Raw genomic sequence first — 27,154 nt, 5'->3', positions numbered from 1 at the left:
CATTGCCAACGATTTGGCCAGCGTAGTATTTCAAAGGATAGAGCCGCGGTGTACGGTTCCCCATCCCAGAGGCCTGTCTCAGCCCCAGTCAGAGCTGCATGTTTATTTTTCTGGAGATCCGGCAGGAAGGGATTTGGAGGGTCGCCTGAGCCTCCCCGCTGCCATTGCCGGCTTGGGGCGCTGTGGGAAGGTTCTGGTCCCTTAGGGAACTAGCCCGAGAAGTGGTGGAGCTCTAGGGCAAGACCTGCTCGTGAGGCACGTGGGACCCCCCAGAACACGCTGTGAGGGACCCAGGCTGTTTAGTCCCACGGCGCTAGAGATCTGAGGGGTTCTTTCAGTGTATCACCAAACACCCAGGTTCTGGGGATCAGATTCTTGTTTTTGAGAGGATTCAAGAAATCCTTGTGTGTTTTTGTTTTTATCTTGGTAACTTTGCCTCAGAGGATTTTCTCCAAAACCTTCTACTACTGAGGCTTTTCTTTCAGGTTAGGACCACACAGGAGCTGATGGAAACCAGGGCCATCTGCCGCTGGAGTGTATCCCCTCCTGGGGGGGAAGGATGGATGCACACTCCTCACTTTTGGAAGAGAGAGAATTGTCTTAGGCCATCTTCCCTGGGCTTTCCCATCACGGGGCCTGCAGGGCATGGGCAGCTGCCGGCCCCTCCCTGCTCAGTGGGGCCCGGCCTGTCCAGCACCAGCCTGAGCCGAGCCTGGGGCACCACCTTCCTGGTGGAGCCATGTCCTTGAGGGAAACCGCAGCAATAGTGATAGTAAATTAATCTCCGTAGGTAATACTGATGCAGAAAGCGTGCCAGGCACTACTCTCGGTGTTTTAGGAGTATTAAGTCATTGAGATGTTTGGGTGGCTCAGTCGTTAAGCATCTGACTCCTGGTTTCAGCTCCGGTCCTGATCTCGGGGTCTTGAGATCAAGCCCTGTGTTGGGTTCTGTGCTCAGTGGGGAGGCGGCTTGAGATTCTCTCTCCCTCTCCCTCTGCCCGCCCCTCTCTAAAATAAATAAATAAGTCTTAAAAAAAAAAGAAAGTAATATTAAGTCATTTACACCTCACCATACCTCTAAGAGGTGGGTACTATCATTATCCTCATTGTACAAATGGGGGAACTGAGGCACAGAAAATTTGAGCTGCATGTCCAAGGTTACCCAGCTAGTGATGGTGGAGCAGGAATTTGAAGCCAGACATTTTGGCTCTCAAGGCTAAGCTCTTAGTCACTAAGAACACACATGGCTCCGCCAGCTGGGGACCCCCTGATATTGTTGCTTAGGCAGAGCACATGGTCTTAGAACAGGGCCCCAGGGTTTCCTACCCAAAGTCTCCAAGTTGTTTCTCATGAGCACTTGGGGTGAGGGGTGGCCTCGACAGAGTCGTTGGCAGGAGGCATCATGATGGGGGGGAAAGAACATGGAATCACCGGTAGCCCTACCCCTAGTTAGCTGTGTGGCCCTGGGCCATCGCTTCACCAGTTCTGTGCCTTAGTTTCCTCCTCAGCAAGGTAGAGAGAACATGACTCGACTCCCTGTGAGGGTGAGGGTGGAGTGAGATGAAGCGTGCTCGGAGTTAGGCTCAGAGCCTGCACACAGTGGGTGCCTAGTCGGGAGGAGTGGCGGATGTGGGCTCTGGTGGCAAGAACCTCAGGGAGCCTGGGGAGCTCTGGATCTGGGTTCTTCCTGGAAACCAGGCCTGGAACCCCCCTGGAGGCCCACCTCACTTGGCTGCTCTGGCTGCAAAGGTCTTAAGGTCACAGCAGCTTCTCCCAGCTTCTTTTTTCCCAGGCGGCTTGCTTGGGAGGGAGTCTCTGTGGCAACACTCAAGGACCACCTGTTGGAGGAATCAGGCGCTGGAGAAGAGTGACCTCCTTGCCTCATTCCAGCGGCCTCCGCTGAGGGTTTGAGGGGAAGTGGTTGGCCTATGTTGGAAACTCGATTCTCTGGCCCAGGTGGCGATAATGCCTCCTTTGCAGCCCTCAGACCTGGGTGCCTGATGGGAGCTGCCGCTGCCTCCCAGGCTGCCTCCAGAGGGCGCTCCCCTGAGAGGAGACCCTTGGCTCCTGGGTTAGAGAGCGAGGCTGATGGGGGTAGGCAGGGGGCTGCGGGGGCTAGGGTGTCCGTGGACATTCTTGTCCGGAAGCAGCAGGGCCTGTAGAGAGAGAGGCTGTATTTGCCCCATTGTTCCGCCTGCTGTCCCAGGTCTTTTCCTGCATGGGGGTGAAGTGGGGTGCGGAAAGTGAGGAGGACGGGGTGGAGCCGCCTGATGGTGGGCTAAGGAACGGGTCTGGAGTCTGACAGCAGTGGGGCTTGGTGCCAGAGGGGAAGAAGAGAGGCATGTGACTCTGATGTCGCCAGAAGTCCCTGTGAGCCCTCCACCCGCAGCCCCCAGCACACCTCGTGGGAATTCCCTCCTCAGGGATTCCTGACTTCCATGTTGGGCCCGGCCTTGTTCAGACAAGTTTTAACATTTTCCTTTGCCTCAGTTTTGCTGCCTGTGAAATGAACAATTATTGAAGTCAATTGTCTTATAAACCATGGTTGCCACGAGAAAGAATGAGCCAGTTATTGTAAAATTCATCAGCTTTTTCATGACTTTTGGCTGAATAATACCGTATCTAGGAATGTATTCTTCCCAAATGCCCACCAACCTTTGTGCAGTGTTGCTTACAATTGAATGATATCGAAACAGCCCAGGTGTCCAGTAGCCAGGGTTCAGGGAATGTCCCAGTAACTTGATATATTCGAATGCAGGGATAATTGATGGTCATCAAAAGTCATCAGTGGGAAACGAACAGGGTATAACATTGTGGAAGGAATGCATACCATGTATGTCCGTCTCACTCATCCCCATATCTTCAGAACCTTGCAAAATACTTTGCAAATAGTAAGTCTTCAATCAATATTTATTAAGTTATTTCAACTACATAAAAATTGTGTCCAAAGAAAACAGGCTTGGAAGAAACTATTCCAGAATTTTAACAGGGTTTAATTCTGGGGGATGAATTGATGTGTGATTTTAATTTTTTTCTTTATTCTTCAGAAAATTGAAAAAATTCAACAATGTGCATGTATTACTCTTATTTTTATTTTTATTTATTTTATTAGTATTTTTTTTAGAGAGAGAGCATGCATGGGTGGGGGAGGGGCAGAGAGAGAGTGGGAGAGAGAACCCCAAGCAGGTCCATGCCCAGCACAGAGCCTGACGGGGGGGGCCTGATCCCAGGACCTTGAGCTCATGACCTGAACCAAAAACAAGAGCCAGACACCCAACAAACTGAGCCACCCAGGTGCCCTGTATTACTCTTATTTTTAAATGCAGTAACTGGAATATTTTGTTGGCTTGTAAAAATATAGATATAACTTAAAAAATTCAAGCAAGGGTGCTTGGGTGGCTCAGATGGTTGGGCATCTGCCTTTGGCCCAGGTTGTGATCTCAGGGTCCTGGGATCGAGTCCTGCATCGGGCTCCCTGCTCAGCGGGGAGCCTGCTTCTCCCTCTCCCTCTGCCTCTCCCCCTTCTCTCATGTGCTCCCTCTCTCTTTCTCTCAAATGAATAAATAAAATCTTAAAAAAAAAAATTCAAGCAGTGCAGAAAAGCATAAAAAAGAAACTAAAACCAGCACTTAGCAGTTATAGGCATTAATATGTGGCAAACAGCCCCGAGGGAGCTTGCTCTGTGCACATCCCAGGATGGACATGGGTATAGATTTTACATGAGTGGGCTCATAGAATACAAGCTGTCTTGTAACCCTCTTACCACAAACTGTATCATGGACATCTTTCCCTGTGAGTACAAAATGATTTGTACCCTTTTAAATGACTGCGTAGTATCTGGTTTCTCAGATGTGCGGGAAGGTCAACTAAACATTGCTCTGGTGCTGTCCATTTAAGTTTAACATTTTTGCTCTTGTTATCAGTGCCGATGTATCATTATAATCAAGAAATTAAAACACCCCAAAATTCCTTGTGGTTTTGGGTTTGGGGATGAAAGTTTCAGCAGGATGGCCCAAGGGAAACCAGCCCTGCTTGCAGAGGGAACAAATTTGAAGGGCTTGTTGATGATGTTCTCGATGCTTAAAGCACGATTGTGAGTGGAAGGAGCAGGTTGGGGTGCTGTGCAGGTGAGGCTCGGAGGTGGCTGTTTCAGGGAAGACTATTTAGTTCAAGAGAAAAGACCCTCATGTTGGAAAGAGCCTGTCTTGGTCTCCTGGGTGGCTCAGTCGTTAAGCATCTGCCTTCGGCCCAGGTCATGATCCCAGGGTCCTGGGATCGAGTCCTGCGTCCGGCTCCCTGCTCAGCGGGGGGTCTGCCTCTCCCCCACCCCTCCTCCCACTCGTTCTCTCAATCTCGATCTCTCTCTCAAACAAATACATAAAATCTTATAAAAAAAAAAGAGCCTGTCTCATGTGGAGAGGGCTTCCTCACAGCCTCGAGGGTGGGAAGTGCCTCAGTCTGGGGCTCTCATTACCTTGGAGAGGCCTCAAGCCCCTCTGAGAGATCCTGTTTGAAAAGATATGGGCAGAGAGTAAATTTTCCCGCTGCTCCTCAGGATCAGAAGACAGGCTCGGGGGGGGGGTGGGTGGGCAGGGCAGGAGAGTGGCGGGTTGAATGCGTTATCCGCTTGTCACCGGCCCGGCCTGCTGGGAGAAGCTTGGGCCCCTGGATCAGACGGCCATGTCCACATCTCTGCTCTGTCATAGAGCAGCTGGTGACCTCTGGAAGACACCTGACCTCTCTGAGGCACAATGTCCTCGTCTGTAAGACAGGTGCCGTCACTACTTTCCAGCCCCTCCTGAGAGCGTCCGCAGAGCCTGGTTTCTGGAGTATGTGGAAACTGTAATATGGGGTTCTTAGTGGATGCAACTCTAGAATATCGTCTAGGCCAAACACAGTTCCTAAATGCTTACAGGAGAGGGAGCTTGCTGTTTTTCAGAGTAGCTGCGATTTGGGTTGACCGGGGTTGGTAAGTGAGGAAGCCAGGCTGCAGGGGACTAGGGTGTGTGTGTGTGTGCGCGCGCGTGTGGGGGTGGGGGTAGTTAGGTTGTTGCCAAGCACGCGAGTGACTGTGACGTGGTGAGAAAGGGGAGGAGTTGGGGTGGATGTGAACACAGAGCTGCCACAGGGAGACAGAGCAGAAGACAGAAAGCTGGGTATGGGGCTAGGCCTGATTGAGATCCTGCTGCATGTGGTTCGGTGGAAGAACTTTCTGGAGAGTGCTGTAGCTGCCTCCTGGAGGGACCTGCTTTTCTGAGGCTGCACTAGCTCACTGTGAAGAGAAGTGGCCTGGCAGAGGCGAGTGAGCTTCCCTAGGAGGCTCAGCGGGGGCCAGATAGCCTCTAAGGTGGGGTCCATGTCCAAGGTTGTGGTTGGGGTGGGCCGAGGAGGAACACATGTAGCCTTGAAGGGAGGAAGGCCAGAGGCGGGGGGTGGGGTGGGGTTGCCGGCAGAGGAGCCACTGCAGCTCAGGCCTGGCCCTGGGTTCCAGAGAGTGGGCCCCCTCCCCTCCTCGGCCCTGCTCTCCTTCCCCTCGATGCAGGACTGACCTCATGGTGGGCTCCTGCCCGCCGGCCTCCTTGGCTCCCTGACTTCCTCTGCTTGCTTTCTCAGGCCCTCTGTGATCTGGACTCACATTCCCCCAGCCCTGCTTCCCACAGCTCCTGACTCGCAGCCTGTCTCCTCCCTCGGCCCCCAGATACTCCGGGGCGTTCTTTCCTGGAACGTGCACTCCGTCCCGGGCACATCTGCCTTGTCTTTTAGGCCTCAGCTTGAATCCCACATCCTCAGTCTTAAAATGCATGGCCCACCCTGCTCTCCCCTGCTCCGACTCTGGACAGCTCGTAGGAGACTGCGCCACCAGATCATAGCATCGCTGTCTGCAAGGGGCCCTTTCCCAGCACAGGCCATGCTCTTTACTGTTTAGGCCCCAGGCTAACCCAGTGAGATAGTCACAGTTATTATCCACACTTTACAGTTGGGGGATCCACCTGAATAACCTCCCATTGGCTAGTTTCCAGATTCTTCCCTGCATGAATGTCTTGTCTGTCCAATCAGCCTGAGCTCTTTCTGGGCAAAAGCCATGACTTCAGCTCCCACAGCTCTCCCAGCAGCGAGCCTGTGCCGTGTGCATTTCCTGGGCTGGACATCTGCTGCAAAGATGGGCCTCGGCTTGTTGGGCCTTGACATAGACGTGGGCGTCCCAGGGCTCGGCTGGGAAGCGCCCAGCCCCATTGGTGAGAGGACAGCCTGGAGTTCGGTGGAGAGGGAGTGTGGCACTGAGCCCTGGCCTGGGGGCCCACCCTGGGCATCTCACCATTTCTTTCTCCTTTCGTCCACCAGGGAACTCAACGGGAACAACATCACTCGGATCCACAAAAACGACTTCGCGGGGCTCAAGCAACTGCGGGTGCTGTGAGTATGGGCTGCCGCCCCCGCTCATCACCTCCCACCCTTGGCAATGGCCCTGTGGGTCCGAGGCAGAGCCCTGGCTGTGGGCTGTAGAGTCGTAGGCAGGCATGGCCTCTCCCTGTGGAGTCAGTCTGCAGATGCCCTGAGCGGGGCGGGTGGGAGTGATGGTGAGGCCTGAGACTGAGCAGGGCTGAGAAATTGGGCGTGGCGGCCACCAGTGGTCGCCACCTGGCAGGACCCGGGCTGGGCAGGTGGGGCGTCTTATCCTGGAATGAGGGAAGGCCGGGTGACCGTGAGGAAGCTTCAGGTCTCTGGCTTGGTCTGCTGGGGCCGCCAACACAAAAGACCACAGACTGGGGGGCTTAAACACAGAAATGTATTTTCTCACAGTTCTTGAGGCTAGAAGTCTGTGATCAAGGTGCCATCCGGGTTGTTTGCAGTGAGGCCTCTCTTGCTGGCCACCTTCTTGCTGTGTCCTCACATGGCCTTTCCTCTGTGTGTGCACAGAGAGAGGTCTCTGGTGTCTCTTCCTCTTCTTATAAGGATACCAGTCCTATCAGATTAGCGCCCTACCCTTTTGACCTCATTAAACCTTGATTACCTCCCTACAGGCTGCATCTCCAAATCACACTGGGGGTCGGGGCTTCAGTGTATGAATTTTGGGGGATGCATCTCAGCCCTTGACTGTCTCCATTGTTTTTTTGACTCTGTGCCTCAGACAGACTCCCCAGTGAGGCTACAGCTCCCCCTGACTCAAGAGGGTAGGTGGGTGGGGACAGTTGAGGACAGAGGGGCTCTCCACAGGTGCTGGACAGTGGCAGATACCAGAGGTGGCAGGTGTGGCTCTATTGGGGTTGGCCACTGGCCAGCCAAGGAGCTGTCTGTAGCATTTCCCTTGTCGAGCAGGGCAGGGGTGAGGAGTGAGGAGGGGGAAGGGGTGGATCCCTTCATCTCTTCCTGCTCTGCAGCTCTCGGACTCATGCATGTGTTCTGACACGTTCAACACCAGATAGTCGTAGGGTCCTCACCCCTTGCTCCCAGGGTAGTGCAAGGGTCCTGGGGCCTCAGTTCTTTCAGAACTACTTTGCAGCTCTGAGGGTCTTTGGGGGGGCTGGGGACATCTTCACTGGGGTCAGAGCTATTAGTCGCTGGGCAGGGGTCTTGCTGCTCCCAAACCCACTGACCTTTGACTCCTTCCCAGGCTCCAGGAATCTCTTCTGAGTCCTGGAAAACCCTCCTTCCCTCCTGGCATCCCTCACCCTTCCTGTCCTCCAGCATGGGCTCCTCGACAGCTCAGGCTTTTGGAAACAAGGTGGAGGAAGAGAAGCGCGTGGTAGCAGCTTCTGCCCCCTGCCCTACCCCGAACCTCCTCTGAGGTCCACTGCTTAGGAGCGGACAGGGGAAAACGCAGGGAGGAAAATATACTTGATGATCTCAGAAGGTAGCACGCAACAAGCCAACTGCCTGCCAGCCGGCCGTCTTGGGCTGCAGGGAGTGCTGGAGGTGGGGAGGTATGGCCTCATGGAGCCAGGTGGCTGACTGGGCAGCAGGTGCAGCCAGGCGGTGTAGGGGTGCAGGCAGAGGGGGTGTGGTCTGCCAACTGTGGAGTGTGTTCGCTGCATGTGTGGGCTTTGCCCGGTTGGCACAGGCTCCCCTCCCCCTGCTACTGGCCCATCGCCCTGGCTCTGCCTCTTAGACACGTGCCCTCCGGGCCGAAGGAGGGCCCCTGCCGCCTGGGTCCCGGCTTCCTGGAACCAGGATGCCTTTGGAGCCGTGGCCTGGCGCTCTGGTGCCCCGTGGGCCTGGTGGCGGCAGAGGGGTCCGCACGGGCACAGGGGCTGGAAGTGCACCTCGCTGTCAGGCCTGGGCGTGCTGAGGATACCTGCCGGGAATTTGCAAGGTTGGGGGGCACTTTTGTCCGCTCAGGCCGGGACCTGGGTCTGTGTGCTTCCTGGGCCCTGCACCGTTTTACTCCCTGGTGCTAGCTATTGCTCAGAGTCCCTGTCCAGCCTCCTCTAGCTGTTCTTGTCTCTTTGCTCCCCCAGGCAGCTGATGGAGAACCAGATTGGAGTGGTGGAGCGGGGGGCTTTTGACGACATGAAGGAGCTGGAGCGGCTGTGAGTATCCGCGGGCGCAGGCTCAGGGCGGTGGGGTGGCGCTGAGGGGACATGACAGCTGAGCCCGGCAGCAAGGGCAGGGTGGGGGAGAGGCCGGCACGCCCCCCTCCGCCCCCCAACCCCCGGCCTCCTGCCGGCTGATGGGAGCCGGGGGCAGCCACAGCCGGAGAAGCGGCCACAGCCTCATCATGAGGTGAGAGCGAGGACAAAGCTGGAGGGTGTCTGCATCCCACACTCTAAATGCAACTCTCTTTGTTGTTTTTCCCTGATAATGCATTATGGCAAAAACCCCACGCAGTACAGAGGAAGTGAAATTGCTTTCTCTAATCTCATAGCTCAGGTGTGACCACTGTCCATGCTCCCGTTGTGTGGCAGTGAGGAAGCATGGGTGTGCCAAGGGGGCTGTCGGGGACACCCAGCGGTCACCTGAGAAGCTGCGTCTTGGGCGTTCAGGGCCATAGCACAGAAGCTGGAAGGTGGAGATATTTCTGACTTACATGCTTTCTCCAAACCTGGGCTTTTTGCATTTGAAAAATGGGTCTTGATCAAGTTTTGCATTTCAGGTTGGCAATAACGAAAAAAAAAAGGAATAGGGTATTAGTGAGGTGGGGGATGTACACACATTCACCAGGGTCAGTGGTCTCACTGTTTCGCTTTGCTTTGGCTCTCAAGAGGTACCAAGAGTCCTAGAGTTCATGCCCTCTGAACCAGAAAGTCCATTTTATTTTAAGGCAGTAATCAGAGACGTGGCTAAAAATGTATATATCCAGGATATTCTTTGCACATCATTTAAATACAACAACAAAGAAATGGAGAAAGCCATTCTGGTGAGACGTAGGGTATCAAGTCACGCTTTTGAAGAACAGTGAAGGCCATTGGAATGTGCTCACAGTATAATATTGAATGAAAAAGGCAGGAAGTGACTTTTATGTAAATCGCATCAGCTTCTATGTATATAGAACACAGGAGGAGGAAAGTAATTGGGAAGATTAACTCTCATTGCATTGAGTGGTGGGATATCAGGTAACTTTTATTCTACTCTTTGTGCTAATCTTTTTTATGGATTTTCTGACAATGAATTTATAATTATAATTATAGCTATGGTTGATTGCCTCACTCTGTGCCAGGCACCAAGATAAGCTCTTTGCCCTACAATATCTCATTTAATCCTTAAAACAACACTGTGGTCAGTGGTATTTTACAGATGAGAAACAGAGGGGCACTGAAGTTAAGGCACTTGCATTATTAAGTGATTAAGTGCAGAAGAGGGGATTAGAACCCGGGTCCTTTTGCCTCCAAAGCCTGAGCTCTTAATGACTATGACCTAATACCTCACTTTTCTCTTTTACTTCAAAGAAAGTAAGATATTAAATATAGGGGGGAGAATAGGGTTGTGTCCATTCCTTCCTGCAGCCTGGAAGAAAAAGCAAGGCAGTCTTTTCTTTTGCATTCTTCATCCGGGCTTAAAAGTGAGCGATAAGGAGCCTGCAGCGAGAATAGATGATTAGTGCCGTATTTGTTTTCTTTCAAAGGCTCAGAACAAAGTCCACATTCATTACCTGGCTGTGGGGCCCTGATTGGGATCCAGACGGAACCCCCTGCAGCTCCAGCTCTGGGTGCTGTCACGCTCTGCAGGAGGAGGGAAGGTGGGTGGGTGGGGGGTCGACACACGATGGGGGTGGCCCACGTCAGGCGTGCCGCTGCCACCCGGGAGGGGGCAGGGCCCTCCTTTTTGAGTCACGACTTGTCACTGCAGACTTTGTCCCCTCTGTCCTGTTGCCTGTTCCTTTCTTCTGGGGTGGGTCCCCCGCAAGTTCACAGCAGGAGGTTCTTCTTGGGGCACGTGACTGCCAAGTCCCTGGGGGGTGAGTGGCACTCACTGCGGCCAGCCAGCACCCTCTCCTCTGACTTGCTGGAGACCAGTGGTGGACCCATTAATCATACAGGTTGGATAAAGCGGACAGTCATTAACACCGCGTGTACTCCAAACATCCATTTAAGCGCAGACATGGAAGTGTGCACTCACCAACCCTCTTCCCCCACCTTGTTTTTTTTTTTTTTTTTGGCCAGAGCGTTTCTTCTTAGTATGAGACTGGAGTTCTGTATTGTTTTCCTCACCTACACTACACACATATTACTCGCTTATGATTTTTGGTTTGGATTTCTTTAAGGTGGATTGAGATGTTTAAAAGACCCTTAGGAGCAATCTGGGTGAAGAATCCCGAGTTTCTTTTTTTTCTTTCTTTTTTTCTTTTTTAAAGATTTTACTTATATATTTGAGAGACAGAGAGACAGCCCAAGCAGGGGAGAGGGAGAAGCAGACCCCCCACTGAGCAGAGAGCCCGATTCCGGGCTGGGTCCCAGGACCCTGAGATCATGACCTGAGCCGAAGTGAGATGCTTCACCGACTGAGCCACCCAGGCGCCCCCCGACTTTCTTTTGTGACCCTCCTGCCCATGGCCCAGTATTTTACTTAATTCAACAGCCCTTCAATGAACAGATTTTGGTTTATTGGCCTTCTCCAAAGCATCCAATTTAGTTTTTATGGAGATGACTCTTTTCACATGAGTATTTTGTTCACTTCTGTCATAGTTAATTATTATAAGCACCTCTGGCATAGGTAGGTTTGGGGCCAGACACAACTGGTTCTTATAAGCAGTTCCTGTAAGCTTGAGTAGAGAAGCCGAGGGGTACAGTCCCCCTGGCCACGGGGGTCGCTCAGCCACCCCGCGCTGGCCGAGGGGGGTGCCGGTGTGCAAGGTGGGGGAAAGGCATTCTTCAGAACCTGGCTCTAGTACTTGGTCATGACGAGAGTGAGTCACTCACCTCTGGGCATCCCAGCCCCCTCAACTATCACAGAGACAGCTCAACGGAGTCAATAAAAATCCTGAGCACCTATTAAGAGCCAAGCCGTGTGGCAAGATGGTAGAGGTAGAATTTTCCTGCAGGGTTGTTGCAAGAAGGAGATGGGAGGGTACATGCATGAACTCGAGCCCTTGTTGTCATACTCAAGAGCAAGAAACCCACCTGTGTGTTCTGCTTTCCCTCTGATGGTGACGTAGTGCCTCTACATCACTTGTTCCAGTTCCTGGCACAAGCTAAGGGCTAAGAAGGACTGGTCACCACTACTGCTGTCCCCGTTCTTAGCTACCTGCAGCTCCTTCACCATGCTGGGGCCCTCCTTTGGTGTTCTTTGATTTTCTACTTTATACTGGCTGTGGAATTTTTTTTTTTTCCTCTTCAGTGTTTTCAGAAATTGAAGCTGGAAAAATGAGAAAGTCTTGGGGGAAAACAAAACAAAACAAAACCCAATGATTACCAGGCAGTGTAAATACAGGATTAATTTACTGGACAAGGTTAAGGAACTTGGAGTGATCTGATGTCCACTCCTGTTGCTTTAAGGATTATATTGGTGGTTCCCCCCACCCACTTTTTTTTTTTTTCCAAGGCAGTGATGTGTTTCCCTAGGAGCCTGCCCTTTTGAGTAAACTTCTCCCAGCTGGTCTCCTTGTCTGCACCGTGCTGGAAAATGGTGCCTTTCTCACATACCAGATGAAGGGTCACCTCCTAGGAGGTGACCACAGACCAGTTACTATTGGCCACAGACAATTACGTTTCTTCCTCTCCGCCAGCACGAGAAAGCTTTTACTAAGTTGGTGTATCCTCGTCCAGCCCTGTAAAAGGAGATGTTTGTGCGAGACCTGAACTGTGCTGTAGTCTGGAGGGCGGGGGCTGGGTTTTACACCAGAGCTTCTCCACCCTTTACGTGTGCCCAGATCACTTGGGGATCCTGCTGAAATGCAGAGTCTGACTCCACAGGCCTGGGGGAGAGGCTGCGATGTTGCAGCTCTTACCACCTCCCAGGCGAAGCCCCTGTAGGGGGCCCGTGGACCACAGTGCGAGGACCAAGCTTCCATACTTGTAGGTGTTGCACCCCAGATGGGCGGGAGTCCCGTACTCCAGCGTCAGAGAACTGGCTGCTGACGTCTGGTTAGGTGTTGCTGCTTTCCTAGGACAAGTCTGGGTGCTTTCTGCATTTTATCTTCCCGTCCAGGCCACATTCCAGAACGAGACTTCCCACTCCTGCCTGTGTATATAAAACTGAGAAGTTGTTCTGTCCACCAGTAGAGCAATTAGAAATGATGGACATACTAGTCATTAAAAATAAAGGGGTTGTTCTCTGTTGTTTAGCACAGAGAGACACCACAGATTGTTGAGTGAGGAAAATGCAGGTGGCTGAATACTTTTTCTTCTGTTATGTGAAGTTTCTAAAGAATTAAACATGCATTTTCATAGATAATAAAAAAATAGATAATGCGATTTTCATTTTGAGAAACAGACCTAAAGCAAACAATAAAAGAAAGTTGCCACTGAGTCAAACGTGGGTGAAAGCAATGAAGAATCAGAACGTGGGGCAGTCCTACCCCTGCTCACATTTCAAGTGGAGTCAGGTGTTCAGCTCACAAGCCAAGATAGTATTTCAATCAGTGCCTTATGAGTTGCAATGGGTGTTGCGAATGTAACATGATGATGACGAGGAGCATGGGCGGAAATCATGGGAGGTGTTGACTGCCCACTACACACCAGGTCCTTGGAGAGGACCTTCCATAGGTGCTCTGGCTCATCCTCCCCAAGTGTTGGATGGCGAACTCCCACTTCATAGAAACTGAGGCCCAGGGCAGCTCATTTCCCTGGGGTAACCCAGTGACCCTGTTGGGATTTGAACCCCGTGCCCTCTCACTCTGAATCCAGTGCTTTCTGACAAGTCTTTGGATTTCCTGGGTGCTGAGGCACCTTCCAACTCTTCCTTTCTTCTCTCTTGTAGACGACTGAACCGGAACCAGCTGCACATGTTACCAGAACTGCTGTTCCAGAATAACCAGGCTCTGTCGAGGCTGTGAGTGACACTGCTCTGTCTGTGGTCTTGTCCCTCACCCCGTGTGAGGAGCTGTGTCTGGTCAGAGGGGCCAGACTTTCCCGCAACCGTGACCCCCTGCTCCCCACCTGTCCAGATCGCCCGGGGCATGAAAGGCCAGGCCCTCCTGTAGGAAGGGGCTGCGCGGGGTGTTTCTCTGGGGTCGCACCTGCTGGGATCCACGGCTCATTCAGTTCCCTGTGCTGCCTCTGACAGTGCGGGTGTGAGAATGTTCTGGGGGTGGGGGGACGTTCTTGTCGGCCATGATGCCAGGCTTTCCAACCCTGCACATCTGTCTCAGCCTTTGGTAACCTGCCTCGGGTCGGTTATTGATTCATTCAATGAAGCCCTTGGACCTCTTTCTGTTATCAGGTCGGAGTCATAGGTCTGGAAGCTTATCAACCATGGCATAAAGTCATACTTCTATTTGCTGTAAAGGTACTTCTTTCAAGCTTCAAGGGTAGTGGGGCTAATTCTGCTGCTCTATGGTTTGCTAAATGTGGCTGTAATTGTTCTACCATTTATTTCCTTTTGTGGGGTCTTGGGTTGGACAGAGCCTTAGAGATTATCTAAGGAATCTTCTTTGCAGTTCCTTAGCCTGTGGTCCTTCAGTCTTTGCTTGGCTACCTCTAATGATGGGGAGTTCACTCCCTCCCCAGACAGTCAGTTGCATTATTGGACAGATCTGCATATTAGAAACATTTTCTTAAGTTTGAGCCCTAAATCTCGTTCCCAATAATTTATGTTTTTCTTAGCTTTGCTTTCTGTAAGCATCTAGAACAACTGTGTACTCTTGTTAGATTTTTTTTTAAGATTTTATTTATTTATTTGACAGAGAGAGACACAGCGAGAGAGGGAACACAAGCAGGGGGAGTGGGAGAGGGAGAAGCAGGCTTCCCGCTGAGCAGGGAGCCCGATGTGGGGCTCGATCCCAGGACCCTGGGATCATGACCTGAGCTGAAGGCAGACGCTCAATGACTGAGCCACCCAGGTGCCCCCTCTTGTTAGATTTTTTTTAAAAGAAGATTTCTTTATTCCAGAGAGAAGGAGTGAGTGCATGGGCAGGGGGCGGGGCAGGGGGAGAGGGAGAGGGAATCCCAAGCAGACTCCACCCTGAGCGCGGAGCCCAGTCCCACAACCCTGCGATCACGACCTGAGCCCCTGAGCCGAGACCAAGAGTCGGATCCTTAACCGACTGCGCCACCCAGGCGCCGCTCTTGTCAGATTTTTGAAGGGCTGTTGGGATTTTGCATTTTGACTCCGGAGGTTTTTGAGTCCTTTTAGTTGTTGCCATTTACAACCTGAAAAACCACTGGTTGGGACCTTGTGCGTGGCCAGCAGAGCACCGTGTGTGCAGAAGCGAGGCTGCTGGTCTTCCCTGAAGACGCTTGTAGGACAGCATCTAGGTGGAGGAAGAGGCAGCAAGTGACCTCGACAGGACTGAGGGGGGGGGCTGGGTGGGAGACGGCACCCTAGGACTGCCTGAGTGCTGATGGCGTGACTGTGGATTCAACACAGCCAGTTCTTTGCACATGTGTCACGACTTTCCAGAGCTCTTGATGAGCCTAGTGGTCTCCAGGCAGCCCCTGTGCCCTTGAACCTGCCTTCAAGATTTTGTCTTGAAGCTGTCCAAACGGTCTCTCTGGTCACTTCCTGTTTCTTCTTCCTTCTGGCCTGGAGGCTCTCCACAGTGACCCTCAGTGCTGATCCCTTCTGCTGGTCTTCGCCACTCTTGGGCTTGAGCTGGGCCTTCTTCAGTCCCCCGTCACTCAGTAGTTGGCCCTTTCATTCAGTGCCAGGCACAAGCAGGGAGGGGTTTGCTTGCCTTGAGTGCTGAGGCGCGAGGCCCTTCCCAGCAGCTGCATCCACCCTAACGTCTCCCTAACTGGGGCTTCAACCTGAGGGCTGTGCTGGGACTGGTCACGTGCAGGCACTGGCCTTGCCCTTCCCTGGGCTCCAGCAGCTCCTATTTTCTCTGCTCGGTCCTTTCTGGAAGCTGGCTCTAACGGGCATTATCACAGCTCTGCCTCTGCAAAAATTCATCTTGAACCTCTTTTCTCTTGGCGGCCCCCTCTCCTTTCCTTTTTCCTTTCTTCAAGCCCTCCTCGCCTTTCCGGCGTCCGCCGTGCCTGTCCCCATGTCTTCTGCCTGCTTGGCTTCCCTTCGCCTGGCCGCCCCGATCACTGTCCTCCTCCACCCAAGCTTCAGAGCGCGTGTGCAGGACATGGTTGCCGCTGAGCTCTGGGCACCCGCTTTGACCCTTTCTCTTTTATTTTACTAAAACATTTTTAAAAATTTATTTTGAGATTTCAGCTTTATTGAGGGAGAATTGACAAATAAAATTGAAAGGTACTTAACGCGTACACTGTGATGATTTGCTACACATATGTGTGTGAAAGGGTCCCCCATCTAGTTAATTAACACATCCGTCATTTCGCGTGTTCATCTTTTTATTTATTTGTTTGGCTTTTTTTTTTTTTTTTGGTGAGAATATTTAAGTTTTACTCTCAGCAAATTTCAATTACACAAGATGGTGTTATCAAGTGCAGCCATCATGTTATACATTAGATCCTCAGAACTTACTCTTCTTTTTTTTTTTTAAAGATTTTGTTTATTTATTTGAGAGAGAGCACAAGAGGGAAGAGGGTCAGAGGGAGAAGCAGACTCCCTGCTGAGCGGGGAGCCCGATGTGGGACTCGATCCTGGGACTCCAGGATCATGACCTGAGCCGAAGGCAGTCGCTTAACCAACTGAGCCACCCAGGCGCCCAGACCTTACTCTTCTTATCACTGAAAATTTGTACCGTTATCTACGTCTCCCTACTATTTCCCCCCAGCTCTCAGCAGCCACTTTGCTATTCTCTGTTTCTATGAGTTTGACTTTCTTTAGATTTTTTTTTTTTTTTCCAGATTCCACATCTAAGGGATACCATGCAGTACTGGTCTTTCTCTGTCTGGCTTATCTCACTTAGCATAATCCCTCAAGGTCCATCCATGTGGTCACAAATGGCAAGATTTCCTTCTTTTTCATGGTTGGATGGTATTCCATTATATATATACACCTCTCACATCCTTATCCATTCATTCACTGATGGACACAGATTGTTTCTATCCCTCATTTACTTTAAAATATCCAAGACCCCCTCATGTGAATCTAAATTCACAAACTTCCAGCCTTTTGCTTGAGATTACTTCCAGCCCTGTTCGTCCTTTGAGGGGCTGCCATCTTTTGCCAGAGCCTTCCACCAGCTCTTGAGGCTGGTGGGGAGAGGACAGTTCTGCAGTGGTCTCTGTCTGTCTCCAGCTCTTGGGGCTACCTTGTACCAGGGTTATTGGTGCCCTGCATGTCTGTGGGCTCCCTCCTGAGAGCGGTGACACTGTGTGGTCCATGAGGCTGCCTTCTTGACCTGTGTCTGGGGAACTTGGATCCCTAGTGCAATGGCAGGGTGGCCTGGAGCAGTAGAAAATCGAGGGTCAGGTGGTTCTGGGTTTTTCAAATATAACTCTGGGTGGTCTAACTTCCCAGGGCCTGCTTTTCTTACCTGTACACGGTTGGGCTATCATGAGGCTGAGTTGAATTGTGCACATAAAGCATCAGGCCTGCTGTGGACCTGCAGCAGATGTTTGCTCTGTTCCTAACACTACTGGGGAGCGAATGACCCTGCGGGGAAGCTGGTGCTCAGATGCACCTGTCTCATCTGACACCTGTGACCCTGTGAAGCAGGCAGTGCCTCATGGTTTTACTGCTGAGGAAAGTCAGGATGAAAGTCAAGGTTGGAGAGGTGAAGTGACCTTCTGAGGGTCAGTAGTCAAGTTCTTTGTGGACTCCCCGCTCAGTGCTCTTCAAGACTTACTATTTTACTGGAGAAAAGTACTCCTATGCTTTAACAAATATTAAATAACTGGATTTTATATTTAAAGGCTGGCACAAGGCACTCCATTCAAGGAGTGGAAAAGCCACTGAAGAAGACCGGAATCTACCTGACTCCTGCTCTTGGCACCCAATGGGGCTGGGAATTGGGGGAGGGAGTGGCCTCCAGAAACATTGGATGTTCTCACCCCTGTGACCTGGGGCTGGCTGTCTTGGGGAGGGGGCCCGTCAGCTCTGAACAGAGGGACTTCCAGGAGAAGGGCCTGCCTGATAGAAGGATTGGTGGTTCTTTGGGGAGTATTTCCAGGCTCTAGAGCCAGAACCTTTCTGCAGTGCCTACTGTTTTCTTTTTAGGCAATGGGTCCCTAACTCTTGACAGAAGATGTTTCTTATCCAGGAGCATAGCTGGACCTGGTGGAGGGAAACTATTTTCTCTAGCTCCCCGGTTAGTATTTCTGAAGCTCATCTGTAAGCACAGGTATACAAGCCAGCAGAACTTTGGGGAGGACTCCTGTGCAGTGTCCCCACTCCGATCAGTCGGGGACTTGAGTTCATGACTGGGCCCAACCTGGTTCAGGACACCTGGCGCCCCTCCAGTTCAGGCCATCTCCAAAGTGCACATCCTGAGGGAAATGGTTATACAAACCCTTTTATTGATCTGTTTGTTTGTCCCTGGGCTCTGGCTCACTGAGTTTTTTTTTTTTTTTTACCTTTGTTGTCGTGCTAAGGAAGGATGCAGAAGCAAGTGCTTAAAGATTTATTTGCTAATATTCTTTGTCCCACCTCCAACTTCCATCTATTGACTTGAGCATCTGGCATTGCAAACACCTCTGATAACTCTCCTGGTCGGCTTGGTTTGGCTGAGGAGCACTTGGGCACTCTGGGTTCTGGAAACAGAAACCCCCGCAGGTTGGTGATGGGAAAGGTGGTAAGGTATTGCAAGGGCACAACCAGCAGACTTATAGGTTCCCCAGGACAGGAAGTGAAGTATTGCTGGGACCAGAACTGAGAGGTTGAAGGGTGTTTCTAGTTCTTTCTGAATATCTCATTATTTTCCTGCTTCTCCCTGCAGACCAGTATCTTGGGCTTATGGGCAACATCTCAGTTCCGCCATGACTTTGGTTAGCCACAGTGCCGACTCCCCTCCTACTTCCTGTGACCTTGGAGTTAATCCCCAAGTCTGAGGTCCCAACTCCAGATTTCTGGGGAAAAATCTGATTGGCTCACCTTTGGTCAAGGAGCTGGTTTGGGGGTTTGTGGGATCACCTGGTAACGTCTTACTAGGGAGCCCCTCCTCCTCCAGGAATTGGAGGGAGACCACATTCCCTTAGGAGGCAGGATAGGAGGGGAGGCAGGGCCTGGTGGTTCTGGTCTCTTACCTGTGGACCTCCCCTCTGCTTTGAGGGATCCGTTGCTAATCCTTTCCACCTGGAGCAAATCATGGACTTTCAGCAGAGGCCGTTATGCTAAATCAGCATGCAATAGGTTTGAGAGAGACCAAATGTGTAGGGAAGGTGTGGTTGTAGAGTGTGTCAGATTATGCAGTCCATATTTAGGTTGCCTTTGTGTGTGTGGCTGCCAGGTGTTAAAATCCTGTTACTGGCTATTCTTCAGGAATATTCCCCCTGTGTTAGGTTGGTCTGTCTGTTTCATTTCATATGTGGGACCTGAGGCCCAGAGACGTGACTTGCCTTGGACCACAGAGCAGTTTGGTGATAGGGTTGGAATTAGATACCAGGCTTTCAAAGGTCCTGAAATCTCACATTTGGGGATCTAGCCTAAGGAAATAATAAAACATGAGCACAAACACATTCACTGTAGCCTTATTTAGAATTTTGAAATGTAGAATATTCCTTTTTAAAACAAAGATTTTATTTAATTTGACAGAGGGAGAGATAGCACAAGCAGTGGGGAGGGGGAGACGGAGAAGCAGGCTCCCTGCTGAGCAGGGAGCCTGATGTGGGGCCTGATCCCAGGACCCTGAGATCATTACCTGAGCTGAAGGCAGATGCGTAACTGACTGAACCACCCAGGTGCCCCAAAATGTAGAATATTCCTATTTTGAAATATAGAATATTGAATATAGAAATATATGTCCAACATTGGGGGAACAGTTAAGTAAATTATGGTATATCTGCTCGAGGAAATATTTATATTATCATCAAGTGTGGTTTTTATGGAAGATGTAAAGTAATGCGGATAAATGTTCGTGTTACCAAAAGCGAGGATGCAAAATTTTACTGACAATAAAATCACTAAGTAAATCACTCTAAAGAAGGCACAGAAGAATACTGTAAAATGCCAATGGCGGTTGTCTCTGGGTGACTTTTTTCTTTTCTGTGTTTCCCAGATGTTCTGTAAGAAGCATGTGTGATTTCTATGGTAGTAGACCTCCCAGCTTTTACAAGCACTGGGAAAGTCTTTGTGGTCGGAGTTAAAGTGAGTGCTAGCCGTGTGATGTTGGAGGGCTTCCTCTAACCCCAGGGAGCCCTGTTTTGCTCTTCTGTCAGATAAAGAGAATTCCAGCTACCTCACAGGCTATTGCAGAGATTGGAGAAAGGTGTAACCCACTCTCTCTCATGGCAGGTGCAAACTCTGTGGCCAGTAGCAGCTCAGGGAGCATGAGGTGAATCCACATGAGCACTGCTTTGGTCCCCAAGTTGACCCTGCCCTTGAGCATTTGTCCACTGCCGGTGATTCATCCGGGTCTGTCTTCATGTAGAACCACCCCGTCGCATGGCAGGGACCTCCCCCAACAGGTTTTTTTCCTTCAGGTGAGGCTGTGTCTCATGGGCGCACCTGCGGAGTTACCCTGAGGGGCAGTGGAGGGGGCTGGTGTGCTCGCCAGCAGCCGGGTCCTGCAGGCAGTCGTGGCCTGGGACAAGCATTGCATAGGCTCTGGAGCTGACAAAGGGAATCTGCCTTTTGTACTCTTGGGTACTTTCCTGGGCAGGCATGGAGTCAGTAGGCGATGTTGCCCCAGAAATGTTTCTTAGGGCCCTGGAGTTACCTGTGTATTCTTTGCTCCCTTGGGGATGCCCCCCTTGAGGGGGGGTCCTGAGTTCCTGCTCAGCACCCTCACTCCCCGAACTCTTTAGAAGAGAGCACCCACCCACCCTGTGTCTACAGGTAGAGGGAGTCGGAGCCCCTGCAGAAGTGTGCCTATCCTGGAACATCCTCTCACGGCCTGCGTCTCCTGGCGCTGTCATGAAAGGTCTCAGGAACCACAGTTGTTACAGTGACTGTTAGAACAAATGGAAGGCCATTCTGTGCCAGGCTCATGGGGGACAACCTACAAACCCATTATCTGATTTCATCATCAGAACATCTCTGAGGTCAGCATTTCCCCCATTTTACAGACGAAGACATGCAAGCTCAGAGGGTTTGTGACATACCCAAGGTGCTAAGCCAAATCTGAACCCTGATCTCTCTGATGCTAAAGCTCCTCCTTCCATATTGCTCATCCACCCACCCTTACCTACCCACCCTCTCCTCACCACCCATCCACCTCCTGCACCCATCTACCTACCCATCTACCCATCTACCTTCCTGTCCTCCCAACCCCATCAACCTGTCACATACCACCCCCACTCATCTGCACTCCTACTTACCTATCTACCAATTCACGAGTCAACCCACCCATCTGCCCCTCTATCTCTGCCCCATTTACCACCCCTCCAGCCTCTCGTCGAACACACTCGTACCCACCTAATCCATCTGCCTACCCATCCGTTCTTCTACTCACTTACCCACCACCACCACCCCCCCCAGCCAGCTCCCCACCCGTTCAACTTCTACCTGCCCATGTACCAATCTACCTATAAACCTACACATCCACCTGCCCACCCATTCATCTAGCGGTTACCCAGGGTCTCCTGTGGGCCAGGCGCTGTTCTCGGTGCTGAGAACACTTGGAGTGGGCTGTGTAAGGCAGTCGGGTAGGCACTGTCTCTCCAGGAGGGGAGGGTTCATCGTCAGTGCTTTCCGAGAGCAAGCTGCTCGTCTCTGACCGACAGCAGGACGGAGCGGGTGGGGGCAGATTCTCCCCTGGTTGGACCCCTGTCTCCTGCCAGGGTGGTTGTACCCTAGTGGCAGGTTGCCTGGATTTGGGGTGAGCTTCATCCCCTGACAGTCACTCACAAGAGAATGTGGAGATGTTTCGTGGATGCACACTGGGCTCAGAACATGTTTGAACCTCACAGCTTCTCTTATATCAGCAAAACCCCATCTCCACACATGTTTTCATGTGCCTCTGTCTTCCCGGATCTGGGGAGGGGTCTGTGCCCTGCCTTGCACTCCCTCCTCTCGCTGGTTGCATTTCCTTCCTCATCCAGAAGCCACTTCTGGAAGCCCAGTTCGTCTGGGCTTCTTTTTAGCCTTGAAACCAATATGCATCCGGACAAGATCAACCTTTTGTGTCTCTGCTGGACCTGGAAGGGGTGGGGGTGATTAAGGGCAGCCCAGGGCACTTCTCACCCCTTATTTATATCCCTGCTGTAAGGACCAAGATAGCTCATTAACGGGGCCCTGGTGGCTGGAGAGGCGTGGATGTGGTATTCTGCAGGAGCCCTGTTGAAGAATGCCTGACCCCGCCGACCCCGTCTGGAGCTGGGTTTAATTAAACTGTCAGCACTGGTCAGAAGAACAAAGCCTCCCTTCCAGTCCCAGTCCCCAGCCCCCATTGGAGGCGGGAGGGCATTCTCTGCTGAAATGAAGAGCTGTTAAAAATGGATCTGTCTTGCCTCCGAGGGAAATTAACCGAAGCAGGAAGGTGACCTCGCTCTTGTGACACGTCCACTCCAGGCGACAGATCGGCGGAAAACGGAACCAGCCATGCTGCCGAGGACCCGGGGGCTGGAGGAGTGGGGCTCCGGGGGCTGCCCCTCCCTGGCCGGGGCCTCCTTCCTGCCAGAACCCCTGCCTTAAGATGCTGTCCTACGCTTCACTTCCCAGGGAGGACCTTTGCGAGCTTTGTCTCATGAGATATTAAGTCTGTGAGATGACTCTGGCATTAACGCTGGGAAGAAACTTCCTTGGTTAGACACTTTGGGAAGTACTGGGTCAAACTGGGTTCTTTGTAGAGGGATTGTTCAGCCCCTCTAATCTGCTGTGTGCCTTACGAAGCACATGTCCTGGGGGACATGTGGGGTGTTGCGTCGCCCAAACCAGATCTTATGGGTCTCGTGTCAGGAGCCTGTGGAGCTCTGACAATAGGGGTCAGGGCCGACTCAAACCCGGGTCCTTCTGACCCCAAACCCATGCATCTCCTTCTCACCGTTAGTACTCTAATTAGTGTGAATGAGAGTTGTCTAGGCGAGTTTATTAAAATGTAGTTTATCATCAGAGATCTTGAGTTAGTTGCTGTTGAAGGGCCCAAGAATCTGCATTCTTATTGAGCCCCTCTGGTTCATGCTTTGAGAAGCCTTGCTCTCAGCACACTTTAAAGAGTCTTAGGTAGGCCCTCCTCTATGTACAGAGCCCCCTTTTGCCTCTGCCCGGCCGGGTTCTGGTGGGGGCGGGGGGCACACTAACAAAGACCCTCCCAAGGGCAGACGCTTTACCTCCTGCAGCCACACCGAGAACAATTTGGGGATTATGAGTTAGCAATTATGGAGCACTCTGAATTCTCAAAGTGCTTTCCAATCATTAAAGCTGGGCCGGCTGTCAGGGCTCAAGTGAAAAAGGCTAGTGTCCCACTGGGCTGGCCGGGAGCCTCTGTGGAAGAGAGCGGCCAGCCCGAGATTGACATCCTGAGTGCCAGAGAGGGCTGATGCGCCCAGTGGGGTTTAATGTCCTAAACACAGCGCTGGCCCCTGACTCTGACCCTTCTGCTTCAGAACCACACAGGCCTTCACAAATGCAGACAGCCAGGGCCTGGAGGAGGACTGGAGAGAGCAGCTGATGGGTCACCCCCCAGGAGAACGCCCAGCGAAGTCAGAGGGCTCTGCTGGGAACATTTTACAGGGGCTCAAAGGAATGAAAAGTCCTCTTCTACAGCATTACAGAAATCAGCATGGAACAAACTGAATTCATAAGCATCAAGAAGATTCTGAACAGAGAAGAACGCACATAGGAGGGGGCTGTTGTGATTTAGGGGAGTGAGGATTTTTTTAAAGCCCTTTCAGAAATTAAATAATTCTGCCATGCCAATAAAGAAAGATAAGGGTTTTTTTATTATTTTTTAAATTTTTTATTTTTATTTTTTTAAAAAGATTTTATTTGTTTATTTGACACAGAGAGAGAGACAGCGAGAGAGGGAACACAAGCAAGGGGGAGTGGGAGAGGGAGAAGCAGGCTTCCTGCTGAGCAGGGAGCCCGATGTGGGGCTCGATCCCAGGACCCTGGGATCATGACCTGAGTTGAAGGCAGACGCTTAATGACTGAGCCACCCAGGTGCCCCAAGGGTTTTTTTTTTTTAAATTAAATAAGGCGTTTGAAAATACTTGAGCTGTCATTCAAATATTTTTTAAAAATAAAGTTTAATACCAAAGCAACATGTAATTGTTATAATAATAGTAATTACCATTTGTTAAGCCCTTGTGCACCGAACATTTCATGTGGATTTTCTCATTTTAATTGTCATAGTCCTATGTAATTATTAGCCCATTTTACAGTGGGGAGAATTGAGGCATGGAGGGGTGAAGTAATTGATCACGTAGCTATTTGTTGGCAGATCCAGGCTTTGAACATCGGGCATGCTCTAACCCTCCACGCTCTCCTGCCTTTCGTGATAGGAAATAGAGAAACGGGAAGAGGCAAGAGATTGCTCAGGAGTCTTCTGGGGAGGCAGGAAGTTTTGAGTCAGGGGCGCCTGGGTGGCTCAGTCAGTTGTGTGTCTGCCCTCGACTCGGGTCCTGATCTCAGGATCCTGGGGTGGAGCCCCGTGTGGGGCTCCCTGCTCAGTGGGGAGTTTGCTTCTCCCTCTGCCTCTCCCCCTGCTCATGCTCTTTCTCCCTCAAATAAATAAATGAAATCTTAAAAAAAAAAGTTTTGACTCAGGTGTTGAAGGATGTGGGAAACATGGGTGGATGGAGAGGATGCAGTTGCCCCATGAGCGGGGGACCACAATTCTAGAGTGTTGTATGGATCTCAGTAGAAGGAGCTATAGATGGTATCTGCTTTCTAGAGTGAAGAGTCTGGAAAGGGTGATAGGCAGAGGGGGCCACAGAGGGTTCTTATGAGCAGAGTGACTGAGCAGAGGGTAAATATCATCTTTCCTCAACATCCCACTCCCTCAAGGAAGGCCCCCCTCCCCCCGCCCGGTCTGTACCCTAGATGTGAAGGACAGATGGGCCTCCGTCTCCCTTGGCTTGCCTGAAATGCCACCTCCCTGTCACAGTTCCTCACGTCCCCCCTCCCCAGGCAGAACTGACTGTTGCCTCTTCAGTGCTTTCTATTTTCTTCCTTTATAACTTTTTTTTTTGTGGTAAAATAAACATAAGCTAATACTTGCTATTTTAACCACGTTTAAGTGCACACAGTTCCGTGGCATTAACTATACACTCCCATGTTGGGTGGACGGCAGTGTTGTCTGCACCTCAAACTTCCTCATCGTCCCCAGCCTGCTAAACAGTAACTCCCCCTTCCTGCCCCCCTGCCCCCCTGGTAGCCTCTCTTTTACTTTCCGTCTCTGTGAATGTGCCTAGCCTGAGTATGTCATGCATGTGGAAGCATACGATATTTGCCCTCTGGGACTGGCTTATTCACTTAGCATGGTGTTCTCAAGGTCCATCCATGTTGTGGCGTGTGTCAAAGTCTCATTCTTTTTTTTAAAAAAATATTTATTTATTTATTTTGACACAGAGAGAGAGAGAGAGAGAGCACAAGCAGGGGGAGCGGGAGAGGGAGAAGCAGGCTTCCCATTGAGCAGGGAGCCCAATGTGGGGCTCGATCCCAGGACCCTGGGATCATGACCTGAGCTGAAGGCAGACGCTGAAGCACCTGAGCCACCCAGGCGCCCCTCAAAGTCTCATTCTTTTTCATGACTGAGTGATATCCCCATGTGGGGCTATACCGTATTTTGTTTCCGTCAGGTACAGTCGCTCGCACCTCTGTCCGAGCCCCGCCACCGATGTTCCTCATGACCCTTCCGTCCTGCTTCCTCTACCAGATGAGGCAGCCATGAAGGCCTGCCCATTCTCATTTCCCCAGCACACGTGGGTTTAGCAGGGCCGGCAAGCTGTGTCTTTCTGCTGGCAGACATTGTCCCAAAGGCTATGGGAGGAGAGTGAACAGCTTCTGCTCTTTGTAGGGGGCCCAGGACTTCCTCCCTCCCTTCTCTGATTTCTGGGCTCAAGGCTTTGTGTTTGTGTGTTGGGCCCCAGCTTCAAGGATTTGATGGACTCAGTACTTGCCAGCTGACCCCTATTCTACTTGACCTGTGGTTGACCTTGACCTGTGGCCCAGAAATATGAAGCCAGTTGTTCAAGGGCTTAGTGATGGTTTGTAGAAGAAGTAAAATCTACTGAAGGTGGGCTGGATGGAGTCTCTGGAGAAGCAGGTAGGGATACCTCCTGCTAGAAATGGGGTGTGGAGGGTAGTTATAGGGAGCCCCTGCTTCCTAGGAGGCCATGAGAACTTGAGGGGGGAGGAAATCAAGGGGGAGGTGGAGATGGACATGAGTCGGCAAAGAGCTGTCCCCGGGTAGTGCATGGCAGGGTTTGATTGACTCCCTTTTTTTTTATTAGGATGGGCCAGGACCTTGCATGACCTGGTGAGACCCTCCCTTACACTGAACTCTGTGGTCCTGTTTACTACTTGGGATTCCAGCCAGGTGTCCACAGGGCTTGAGAAGCTCAAAGAAGAAACCCCTGGGCTCCTCAAGCTCTTTGCGGTGTGTGCAATCAGGCCAAATGAGCTAAGTCGAATATATTTTTTTTGATTTTTGACTAGAATCATATATCAATTTTGTGTAACACTGGCCATCTTTTGCTAAAAAGAAGCCCCGACTGGCAGTTGATTAATTGGCCCTTGAGGAATAATAAAAATATGGAAAGATATATTATTAATAAAGATATCTTAATAGCCCAGACTTTTCAAATGTTTGGGGGGTGTGATGGGGAGATAGCAAAAGCCATCCTTCTGGTGAAATGGCTGGGAACCATTGGTTTATATATTTGGACCTGTTCCTGCCCCCTCCCCCCCCTCCCCATGCTGGAGGGCAAGGAGCCCCTGGTGGTTTTTCTCCATGGTCAATGTGGGCCGCAGTGTTGATGTAGAGCTTCTCAGCAGAGACTCAATCTTTGTCCCAGGCCTGCTCTGGGTCTCTTGCTTTTAGTGGGAGCCTCAGAGTGGGGTGAGTAAAGGAGAGGTAGGGAGCTGATAAACCCATCCCCAGTCTTTCCCAAATCTCTGGCTCTGTTGCTCATAATTCTGTGGGGTCCAGACCTTTGCTGAAGAGATGCAGGACTCTATCTGGCCAGTTGTGGGCACTGAGAAGTGACCTGGCATGAGCAGAGTGTGGTGTAGACCATGGGTGAGAGAGTGGACTCTGGCCGGGAGGGAGGGGGTCTGGCTTTTTTGGGTCAGAACTGGTCCTGACCAGAGCTGGTAAAAGTGCACACTAACCTGAAGGGAAACGCTTATCTTTTATGAAAAATGGGCATCATAAAATGAACACTGTATATTCTTAGACCACTTACCACTGTGCCAAAAAACTTCTTAGCAAACCTCTTGGAGTTGGTTATATGGTATATTTTTTCACCTGTTAATGAGGCAACTGGAGATTGGCTAAAGGTTGCTGGCTCCCCTGAGCTGATAAAGAGGATGGACCCCATCTCCCCATACTGCCTCGTCGGTTTAATGAGGCCAGAGCCACTTTTGCCTTGAAGGACATTGACTT

General features: G+C 51.2%; 1 protein-coding gene across 2 annotated transcripts in view; it reads left to right on the top strand.

Annotated features, from left to right (window-relative positions):
• Nucleotides 1-27,154, top strand: part of SLIT1 (slit guidance ligand 1) — a 165,853-nt gene that overhangs the window by 15,337 nt on the left and 123,362 nt on the right. For both annotated transcript variants that reach the window (XM_035724321.1, XM_035724322.1), the window contains exons 2-4: nucleotides 6,343-6,414; nucleotides 8,457-8,528; nucleotides 13,354-13,425. In XM_035724321.1, coding sequence (XP_035580214.1) covers nucleotides 6,343-6,414; nucleotides 8,457-8,528; nucleotides 13,354-13,425 — 216 coding nt within the window. The remainder of the gene's footprint in view (nucleotides 1-6,342; nucleotides 6,415-8,456; nucleotides 8,529-13,353; nucleotides 13,426-27,154) is intronic.

Source organism: Zalophus californianus, chromosome 15, assembly GCF_009762305.2.
Source record: "Zalophus californianus isolate mZalCal1 chromosome 15, mZalCal1.pri.v2, whole genome shotgun sequence".
Taxonomy (NCBI): Eukaryota; Metazoa; Chordata; class Mammalia; order Carnivora; family Otariidae; genus Zalophus; species Zalophus californianus.
Note: the sequence above shows the minus strand (reverse complement) of the source record. Positions and strands in the feature narration are given on the sequence as shown.